The 11,056-nt window shown below is 43.3% G+C and overlaps 1 protein-coding gene across 1 annotated transcript; it reads right to left on the bottom strand.

Annotated features, from left to right (window-relative positions):
* Window positions 1-922: 922 nt before the first annotated feature.
* On the bottom strand, window positions 923-10,225 carry FAM149B1 (family with sequence similarity 149, member B1; the record flags this gene model as incomplete). Its single annotated transcript, XM_009070320.1, is given in 13 exon segments — window positions 923-996; window positions 2,259-2,328; window positions 2,751-2,876; window positions 3,466-3,592; window positions 4,185-4,370; window positions 4,485-4,597; window positions 5,777-5,907; window positions 6,239-6,426; window positions 7,326-7,496; window positions 8,123-8,242; window positions 8,847-8,989; window positions 9,777-9,909; window positions 10,038-10,225. Coding segments are annotated over 13 exon segments (1,770 nt in total), but the record flags the coding sequence as incomplete, so codon positions are not given.
* Window positions 10,226-11,056: the final 831 nt, after the last annotated feature.

Raw genomic sequence — 11,056 nt, 5'->3', positions numbered from 1 at the left:
ACAGTGTGATTTCTTAAGAGTACTGGCTGAAACTACTTGCAGCAAGAGGCTTCTTTTTGCCTGTTAACCCTTCTTCAGTCACTGAGGAAGATGTATGAGGTTGTAACATCACACAGGGAGTGCTTCCCCTGCTTTGGTGGTGCTTTACCTGCTTTGCTCCCTTAGTTCTACACCTCTGTTCACATCTGCTGCAGCTACTACAGGATTCATCACTTGTCTAAGCCGAGTTGTAGGAGCAGGGCCAAGTGCCAGTGCTTGCTTTCTGCTAGCATAATATTGCTTTAAACAGACTTAAACATATAAATAGAACTTCAAAAGTACAAATTAGAACTGCTGGGGAAGGCCTGGTTAACTCTCTGCAGAGCCAATGAAGAATGAGCAGGTGCTACAGGACCTGCCTGTAAGAACATCAAACCATCTCACAAGCCTCAGGGGAAACAGCAATGACTGATAAGTGTTTGCTGGATTTCCTAGGCCTTACTGGAGTATATCCACCCTTCTCCTGAGTATCACCTTCCCTACTGGCAGGAAATGGAATGTTGAAGTGTTCCCCTCTCTAATCTTTGGCAGCTGCTGCTTGGATTTATATAAAAATAGCTATTTGCAAGGAAAGGTGTCTGAAAACTCTCTGTAAACAACGTCAATGACTGATAAGTGTTTGCTGGATTTCCTAGGCCTTACTGGAGTATATCCACCCTTCTCCTGAGTATCACCTTCCCTACTGGCAGGAAATGGAATGTTGAAGTGTTCCCCTCTCTAATCTTTGGCAGCTGCTGCTTGGATTTATATAAAAATAGCTATTTGCAAGGAAAGGTGTCTGAAAACTCTCTGTAAACAACGTTTGCTGGGAATCTATAGCATGAATATGTTTGCAATGGGACAGGATGGATGGATGGATGGATGGATGTTCCTCCATGGCCCCTCAGAAGCCCTGTTTGCTTTTTGTGCCTGATCCACTCCGACCATGGGCTTTGACAGAACCACGAGGCTGAAGACCTGATGAACAGAGATCATGTACAGCTTTAGGACCCCTGGAAGGTATGAACACCAAACACATCTCCTTCAGCTTAAAACTAAAGTGCCCCTTTGGGGCTTTTTTAGTCTAATCCATGGTACCAACTGCATTATTTCTAACTCCCAAAGCTGCTGCATTGCAGGGAACTACTGTATTCCTTGATACTCAAGTGTCCAAGTCTACAAGGTTTTTCTGCTGATTTAAATTGGATTTTTTGACAATACGGTCCTAAAACTCATCTTCCATTTAAAGATACTGTTTGGCTTAAGTTCAGTAGGAACCTCTCCTTGCTTGTTTAAAACCAAGTTACCTCAGTTTAGTGCCTTTGTTACCTCAAATTACCTCTTGTAGCACTGTATTAGTGGTAGGAGGTCATTCAGCTATTAAACCAGCTAAAAGACTCCTTATGTGTTCTAATATCACCGATGTACTTGCTATGTTAACCTTTGCAGCTTCCATTTGCTTTTGCAGCCTCAGTCCTCTCCTGTCAGGATCGTTTTAAGTGGGAAATTCTGACAGCTCCATAAGGAAAGACACAGGACAAGCAACTCTGATTTCAGAGTATGTATGTCAATGGCACTGGTACTGTTAACTGGCTTTAAAATCTATTTCAAGTTGATCTAATGCATCTCTAGAACAGATCTTGCAGAATCCCTTCCAGACACAGTGCCAAGAAGTTTCTTTCGGACATAATGAATTTTTCTTTAGTTGCATAGTTGAGCAGAAGAAAAAACCCTTGGAAAGAAAGTTGATGTGGCTATTTCTAAGTTGGCAACTCCTGCACTGAGAGTCATTGGGGCTGATTACACTAAGCTTCCTGAAATTATTTCAAATACTAGGTGGTAATTAAACACCAAACCAAACCACACCCAACCTACTCTGGAATGGAGTACAATAGAGCACGGCTAAAACCTGTGTAATGGGAAATGAGAAATGTGGCTAGACTTTGAGAAACCTCCCCAGTGCAGTGAGCTATAGGAATGTGTCTCTGTCCCAAAGGCCTCCCCCTTGCTTGGTCTGAATCCTGTGGCTGCTGAGCATACCTGAAGCTGCTGATCCTCTGCTGATCCAGGACTGATCTGGAATGGAGTACAATAGAGCACGGCTAAAACCTGTGTAATGGGAAATGAGAAATGTGGCTAGACTTTGAGAAACCTCCCCAGTGCAGTGAGCTATAGGAATGTGTCTCTGTCCCAAAGGCCTCCCCCTTGCTTGGTCTGAATCCTGTGGCTGCTGAGCATACCTGAAGCTGCTGATCCTCTGCTGATCCAGGACTGATTGCTGTAATCCAGTGCAAAATGCTGCAGGTCTGGCTGCAAGGACAGGTCAGGTTATTTCTGGCTGCATCAACAATTTAAACATCAAGATCATAATCCAGCTGCAAACTACCGAAACACATGTGCTTGCTAATTGGTGAGATGTTGTAAAGCTCCAAATAGAGCTTTGAGGAGTGTAAGGAGGGTTAAATCAACTTTAGGAGTAGAAAATAGACTTTCCTAACCCATATTTATACCCAGCAAACAATCAAGCAGCTATTTAAAGGCTACTGCTGAAGTGAGAGCTTTTAACGCTTAGACAATAATTTGTTGGCTAGGACAAGGTATGAGTAAAGTAGGTTTCAATCAACTAAACCCAGAGTGTCTGACACTGAAACAGGCTGGACATGCATTAATGTTAACTGCCAAAGCACCGTAGTCAGCAATGAACTAATCTGGTCCGGTCTCCCAAGCTTTACCAAGGATGTGTTGGTTGTGCTGAGCCTGGAGAAAGGATCAGGTAAGAGCAATCGCTCCTGGAGCTGCTGGTGAGGATCTTCTTGTGTGGTTATACTGTGAGCACGACCCGAGTTCCCTCGAGGTTTCTGCAGGGCACAGTAACACAGTTAGGACTTCCTCTTATTACATGGAAATCCCTTAGTCTAGGAATTAAAGCAAATTTTCCATTTTATACTCAGTTATGAGGAGGAAAACATTCCGGCATTAAAGAGAATTAAGCATGCAAATGTGGATGATGCTCTTAGCCAAACTGATCCTTTTTGAGCATCTACTGAAGTTGCTGTCACAAGATAACAAACTGGAACTCTGACAGACACTATATTAGGAACTGCAGGGACAGGACAAGGAATAATGGAGATACACTGAAAGAGGGAAATTTAGGTTAGATCTCAGGAAGAAGTTTTCCCTGTGAGGGTGGTGAGACACTGGCACAGGTTGCCCAGAGAGGCTGTGGCTGCCCCAACCCTGGCAGTGTTCAAAGCCAGGTTGGCTAAAGCCTTGAGCAACCTGTTCTGGTGGGAGGTGTCCCTGCCCAGGGCAAGGGGTTGGGGCTGGGTAATCTCTAAACTCCATTACAGCCCCTTAACAATCTATGAATCTTGGGTCTCATAATTTGACCAGCAGTGATTACAACCTTAGTATTCAATAATAAAATGAAGCTCCTGTGCTTGTTACCATTTGCTTCTGGGATCCTGTGGAGTGCCCATGCTCTGCCACGTTGCTGGTGGAGATGGGTGGGAGGGGATGGTTTCTGTTGAGCAGCAGTGGGGAGGGTGAGCTCAGCTGCTCCTGTGCAGTCAGGCTGAAATACACCAAAACACGAAAAAAACCAGAGAGTTTATATGTTTGGATTAGGATAGCAATGTGCAGTTTGACCTACAAACACTGTAGATATTTGAATTCCTCTTGAAATTAGGCTACAGAAAAAGCAAGTCAATGTCAGGAAAGAGATGGTGGTGTTCACTTGGCTTGTACTGGACACTGAGGTCTATAGTTCATGTGCAAAACTACCCCAGTAAGTATGTGATTCACTGAATCTCAGCTGGCAGCACAGCAAACATCAGTTTTAGCAGCTCAGCTTTGTCAGGGCAGCTGTGCTTTAATGGGCAGTTCATTCCTTTAATGACATAATCCATGTTCTCTCTAGAACCATCAAGGTTGGAAGAGACCTCTAAGATCATCAAGTCCAACCATTAACCTGTCACTGCTGTAACCCCTAAACCATATCCTCCACTGCCATATCCAGACACCTCTTAAACACTTATAGGGATGGTGACTCCACCACCTCCCTGGGCAGCCTATTCCAATGCCCCTCCCTATCCAGCTGGATGCTTCTTTCAGCTGGGCTCTCAAGCCCTGGTCCCTCGCAGTGAGGAGCTGCTCTGCAGACATACAGTCGTGCTCCCCCCGAGCGTGGGGTCCCAGTGTGGGAGGTGCTGATGGGGTGCAGGGTACGTGGTGGGGGATTCCTCCTCCTGCTGCAGCGGGACAGAGGTGATGTGCTGAGCTCCAGAGCACGATTTGGCCACGTCCTGGTGGAGAGGATGGAGCTGGAACCTGGCCGGGAGTCATCCAGGTCCCTGAGGAAGGAATGACAAAGCCAAAGAGGTCAATATGGCTCAGAACTGCTCTGGGACTGCTCTCTCACTGTGAGAGTCTCTACTTCATCGCAGCAGATCATCTGCAGTTCTTACAGTGCTTTCTCCACCAAAGGCAGATTCCTTTGGTGCAACTGGATCCCATGGATCACCATCAAGCCATTTAGGTTACGCTGAGAGCCACTGCTTGAGCCTTGAGAGAGATTCACCTGAGAGTTCAAAAAAGAAGCAAGAAAATAAGTTTGGCAGAGAAATACACACATGTTTACAGATTTGGTATGAAATTTCGGAAAGAAGTCATTAATTTCTTCCATTATATATATATTTAGAGAGAGAGAATATATATACACACATACAGATACACACACAGTATAATCTCTGTGCACTATATTATATTGTCTCCTCATCCAAGACAAGAATCTTAGCATTCCATTTGTTTTGGCAAATGATAGTGCTTAAAAAAATGTATCCTAATAATATTTTCCAACTGAGCTTCTCCTCTGAATGACAGGATTTTCCAACATATACTGTATCCTATATACTATAGCATATATAGCCAGAAGCTTTACCAACTGAATTCAAGTGTATGTTGATTGACATATATGCCCAGAACAGATCTACCAACTGCTTTCCTGGAATACAGGCTGAGATGACATGAGAATCCACCCACCATAACAGCAGCAAAGAGCTTTAACCCCTGCAGCATACATACTTGAGGTGTTTTTCTCCTCTTTTTGCTTTTGCGGCCACATCTGGGCTTGGGGCACTACACACACAGGGAGGGAACAGGAAGAACAGGCACAGGAAGAAATAAAGGAGAAAGAAAAAGAAATGAGAAGGAAAGAGTTGAATTAAAATGGAACAAGCACATACCACTGGTGCTCACCAATGTTAGATCTTCTAAAGATCTCAGATCATCTAAAGCAGATTATAAAATCAAATTATACAGTGAAATACAGAACTGCACTGAGATTTGTCCCCTGTTGCCCAATGAACTAACTATAGCTGTCAGTGAGAATGGGATCCCACACACGCCATCCTCAATCTTACCACTAGGTCCAAGCATCATTAAGAACTCCATTGTTAACCAACAGTCACCACATGGTTGCCCTATAACATGTGGAAAGAACTACATCATTAACCAGGTCACCACATGGTTGCCCTATACATAGCTAAGATACTGAGTTTTAAAGAGAAAAGTAGGAATTAAATTTTGCAACTGAGCAGTAACAGCACTGAAGTATAAGGAAGGACAGTCAGCACTCACAGCAAGTCCAAACTAGTTGTGTACCTAAACATAACCAGAGGACTGACGTCCTCCATCAGTCTGCTGAAGTAACACTGTATTGATTGATCCCTGCACACAGCAGCTGGCTAAAAATACTGACCAGATTTGATGTCACTGAGGGCTTCTTTGTGTGTGGCACATGAGGCAACAGCACTGGCAGAGGATCAGCCTGCAAAGGGCTTCTGACATCTGCTCTCAGGGCTTCTACTGCCACAATGTTCTTCTCATCATCTGTGCAAAGCAGCAGAGAACTCCTGTCAGCATAGGCCATTGGCATTGCTAGTGTGGAAGTGCTATGAATCCATAGCACTGAGAATCCTCCCAGATGCTAAGCTCTGGGAAGTCTTCTGATTTTATTCCTGAGGAGATGATTCCCAGATCCATCTCTGTCCCATTGCATCCTTGCCCAGTTAACTGACATCTCCTTCTGAAGTCCTTCAGACAAAGCAAAATAACCTTTTCATTACTCCTGAGGAGATCATCCCCCAATCCATCTCTCTCCCACAGCATCCTTGCCCAATTAACTGACATCCCCTCTTGAACCTCCACTTGAGCTCCTTACCAGAGGCTGACCCTTCCCAGTGCCTGCAGATCAGTTCTTCCATGCAGCCCAGGACTTCACTCCACACATCATCGAACACAAAGGTGAGCACAGAGTCCTTGGTGCAGGAGTAGGGAGAGACAGGAGGGAACCCCAGTTTCCTTCTGTCAGAGCACAGTCCCACTCTCCTCTCACGCAGCTCCTCCTCCCTGCAAAAATGTCACCATTACTTGCACCAGAAACACATTTTCTTTCCCCTAGTGTTTGCTTTTAGCTCTTCCACAATCCACCACCAGCCTCAGTGAGAAACGACTGAGATATCACCTCATTGCTGCACTCCCTGTACAGAACAACTTTAAATGATCCCCTATGATCAATAAATAATTTACCAATTAGATCAAAGTCCCATTTAAAATCAAATGCTAATAGTTACAGTGATATTCCTTCATCACATTGTTAGGCTTCATCACTGCAGAGTCCTGAAGACAAGAGAGTGATAGTGTTTGCTGCAGCACAATCTATCTGGCCTGGGCAAAGCAAGACACAGAACAATTTACATTTCATGCTCTGTGCAGCTAAGTGGCTTTAATTATTAAACCAATTAAGTAGTTAGGAACTGGCAGTACGCCCCCAGAGTCCCTATGTTCATATTGGTGGGTTGAATAAACTCAAGGGGCAAAAAGAATCCTTTTAATGCCACCCTTAATCCTTTCTTCCTAAGAAAAAATAGTGGTAATTGCTTCTTGGGAAGCATCAAATCCACTCTGCGTCTTCTATTAGCACTGGAAAGGAGCAATTCCACCCAAAATGCCAGTACAAAACCAGAGCAAAAAACAAGAATGGATTGGACTTAATATGAAAAATAAGTGGTGTTTAAACAAGTTGTAGGCTCTTAGTTAGGATGAACTCTTCAAGTCAGGCACAAAGATTGTATGAAAAAATTATCCAAAAATTTAAAAAAAATAGAATTTAGCAAAATAAATTGTCTTAGGAAATGGTTGGGAGAATTCCCAGAGCCCTGGTAAGCTCAGGCCTTTGAAATCAAATCCATGGATGTTAACAGCAGGAAGCTCAGGACACTGTTGCTGTCTGAATATTGAATACCTACACATCTCTGTGGTCAAATGCCAAATATTCCTCCACTATCCCTTCGGAGAGGATCACCTCCTCTTCCCCCTCGTCGCTGTCTGAGGATAGCAAGGTCGAGGGCTTGGAAGGGTCAGCCCTTTTGTGAGCAGGAGTGACAGCAAGAGGGACCTTCTTGCCCAAAACACTGAGCCTGGAGAGATGACAGTTTGCAGAAAAGAAAGCAAGTTGTTATTTCACTTCAGATAACTGAAAGTCAACATGATAGTCAAGGCCAAGCAGGAGGAGGCCAAAAAATCATCCATTTTACAGTCAAACCTTTTGGGTTGGATATTTTTTTTTGCTAAAGAAGTTGAAACTTCAGTGAAAACCAACTCAAAGCTAATTAAAAAAACATTCTAAAACATTAAATAATAAAAGCAGTACTAAGGTAATGCTTTGTGTCCTACAGAAATTTAACAGATAAAACAACAAGAATAACAGAAGATAAAACAGTAACAACAAAAGATGATGACAACAGGTAAAACAATAAAACCAGGTATAAAACATACATATTCTTAAGAACATTCTCAAGAAGTCAGTAGCAAAGAGATCTCTGTTCACTGCCCAGTTCACTGTAGACAGCAACAGGCAAAGCCACACAGTGTTGTTGTTCTGAATCGACTATTTTTAGTCAAAAAGGGGGGGAAAAGCGTGCTGTGCACAAAAAACCTAACAGAAAGGAGTCAGGTTGCACATTTGAAGCAGCAGAGGACAAAACTGCTTCACTGTAGAGAACCAAACTGCCTTCCCACTTCTGGGGTCACTGTTGGTACTTACTCATCAGAATCTCCTTCTGGTGGTGAAGTGACATCTGAGGAGGCTAAACTGCCTGAAGGTGAACTCGAGTACCATCCATAGCCTTCATCTGTGGGGATCACTATCTGCCTCCCCACGATCCTGCCAGAGCAAGAGCAAAGGATAAACACCTCAGAGAATGCTGGGAGTAACATTACTGAAGTTACTGGGTATAGGGATTCTTGGGTAAGAATAGCAGCAAATCCTCAAAGTTCTGCTGGGAAACTCTGCAGTTTTCCTGGGGATAGTTTCAGTGGTTTCAGTTGTCTTCCCCAGTACAGGTTGCTTTGAGCCAGGTAAATACATTAAGACCATTTTGTTTGGGTTTTTTATGCTCTAATGCAAAACTGATTAGTATGAACAAAACTGTTCAAGCTCATGGAAGGTTTGAAATCGAGGTTTTCAGACAGCCATAAGGAGTGATGAAATAGGGGATTTTAAGACTAATTTGAGCACTTGGCTTTTAGCTCTTGCATACATCTTTTCTAAGAGAGCTTTGGTATGTTCAAATAGCAACAAAGCCCTGGCAAGGACACAGGGTGATGTGACAAAATGTTCACTAATGCCAACAGCACGCAGAGACCACCAGAGTGATCTCTTTATCTCTCACACCAAACCCACCCTGCTACTAACGCTTCAAAAGCAGCTGTGTCCACCCCTGCCCTTTCTGGGATGGCAGTGGCACACGAGGCTACGAATGAGGTACCTGAGGTGAGGGAAGCTGGATGCCCACTGGTGGCACTCCTCCCGCAGCCCCTCCACGTGCACATTGTCCTTCTGCTCGTACAGCAGCTCATCAATTTGCCTGAACATCTGCTGGACTTGCTGTGTGGCAACTTTGTCAAATTCCTGGGAAGGAGTTATCCAATAAACACCTACTGATTAGCATCTGCAGAAGGATTTTAAGTCAATTTTAAATATATATATATATATCATTGAAAAAGACAACTCTTTGTTTACAGCTTAGCAGAACTGCATAGAAACACTTTGACTGCAAGTAATTTCCTCCCAGAGCTGATGCAGACTGCTGTTAAGACAAAAAATCCTTACCTTGACACACCAGGAAAACTATTAAAGCCTTCTGGAATATCTGTGTTATTATATTCAGTTACAAGACATAGGAATTTACACAAAATTGATAAGAATAGGAAAGATAAAGTTCAGTGATATTTTAATGCTTGCATTTCATTTTAATTGCTCGCAGTGCCCACAGACAACAGCACATTGAGCTTTGGTAAATGCAGAATAAACCAAACATTTGTAGATTAAAATAAAGATTAAGGTGCTTCAAGTATTGTGAGAAACATACAGGTATGCAGAAGTTTATAAACTCACACCAAGTGTTTGAGAGTCATCCAGTTATGTTTGCTATTCCACAGTAATAGCATTTATAGATACACTTAGGCACTAAATGATTTTAGATGGAAATATAGCACAATCATTGAATAATATGAGCCTAATATGTTTGGAACTGAGAGAAGGTGGGAAAGAGGTAAAAGAGATGTTCTTTCTATAATCACTGTTGTCATTTCCTGACAGATCCAATCCTCACTTTTATCCTGAAATGCCTTTGCAATGGTATTTCCAATGTCTCTCTTTGTGCTAGGCTTGGCTTGGATGATCATGTCCTACTCACATCATAGCCCCAAGAGAAGACTGAGCTGTCCTCAGTGGAGGTGTCAGCACAGCTCTGGCTGGCAGGACGTGGGTTCCCATCATCAGCAGGAGCAACGGAATGGTCCTCTGATTCCTTCTGTATTTCAGACTCCCTGAAATGCACGTATGGAACAAAATGAGGAAGAAAAAACCCCACAATAAACAATGACATAAAAGGTGTGTCAGTAAACAAAGCCTAGACATGTCAGGTCAGGTGTGAGCAATGTGCCATGAGAGGTACCTGGAGATGTGGTCATAGCTGTCAGCCCTGGGGGTGCCTGAGCACAGCTGAGCTTGTGGCTCTGGCAGTGGGTGATGCCTCAGGGCATGTTTTGGGAGTCCTTGTCTGAAAAAAGAAGTGAAAGTTGACATAACTTACAATAATAAATGTTTACAGAGTTCCCCAGAGGTCTTACAGGTTTCTCTTTTCTGCTCCTCAAGGAATGTGTATCCCAGAGCTCATTTATTATTATTAGAAGGCAAATTCTTGTTATCAAAGCTTTAGGTTTAAGGTACCCAAACTAACTGTAGTTAACTAACACATAGTTAAAGGTCTTGGCTTCAAAATCAGTGTCTTCCTTTAAACTTAAGCTGTAGTGACTTGGGCTGCAGCTCTCTCAAAACAGAAACAGATAATGTCATTATCCCTGGAGGTGAATTAAACAAGAGTAACTGCCAAACTTCAGGAGCAGAGGAAACAGCTTCAACCTGCACCAGGGGAGGTTTAAGTTGGATATCAGGCAAAAGTCCTTCATGGAAAGGGTGGTCAGGCACTGGCACAGGCTGCACAGAGCAGGGGTGGAGTCACCATCTCTGGAGGGGTTTAAAAGGATGTGGATGTGGCACCTGAGGACATGGTTTAGTGGTGAACACAGCAGTTAATGGATGGACTCAATGATATTAGAGGTATTTTCCAGCCTTAATGATTCTATGAAACTATGCCCAGACAAATCAAGATAAATAATTTTTGCTATTATTTTGTTGAAGTTTTGATATCAAGGAAAGAGGGACAAGAAAAGTCACAGTAGTTGGAGACAGAAAGAGAAGTACCAATGCAGGACAGAAACTCTGTCCAAGGTGTCAGCTGAGAGAGGCTTGAGTAAAGAACTCCTCTCTCCTGCAATTTCTCTGCTGCTCAGAAATGACAGAATTAAACATTAAAAAATCATAGTATGTTAAGAGGTTGGAATGGAGCTTAGAGATTTTCCAGCCCCAAATCCCTGGCCTGGGCTGGGACACCTACGACCAGAACAAGTTGCT

The sequence above is a fragment of the Acanthisitta chloris genome, unplaced genomic scaffold (assembly GCF_000695815.1).
Source record: "Acanthisitta chloris isolate BGI_N310 unplaced genomic scaffold, ASM69581v1 scaffold37142, whole genome shotgun sequence".
In the NCBI taxonomy this organism is placed as follows: domain Eukaryota; kingdom Metazoa; phylum Chordata; class Aves; order Passeriformes; family Acanthisittidae; genus Acanthisitta; species Acanthisitta chloris.
The sequence above is the reverse complement of the archived record's forward strand: the minus strand, read 5'-3'. Positions and strand labels throughout refer to the sequence as shown.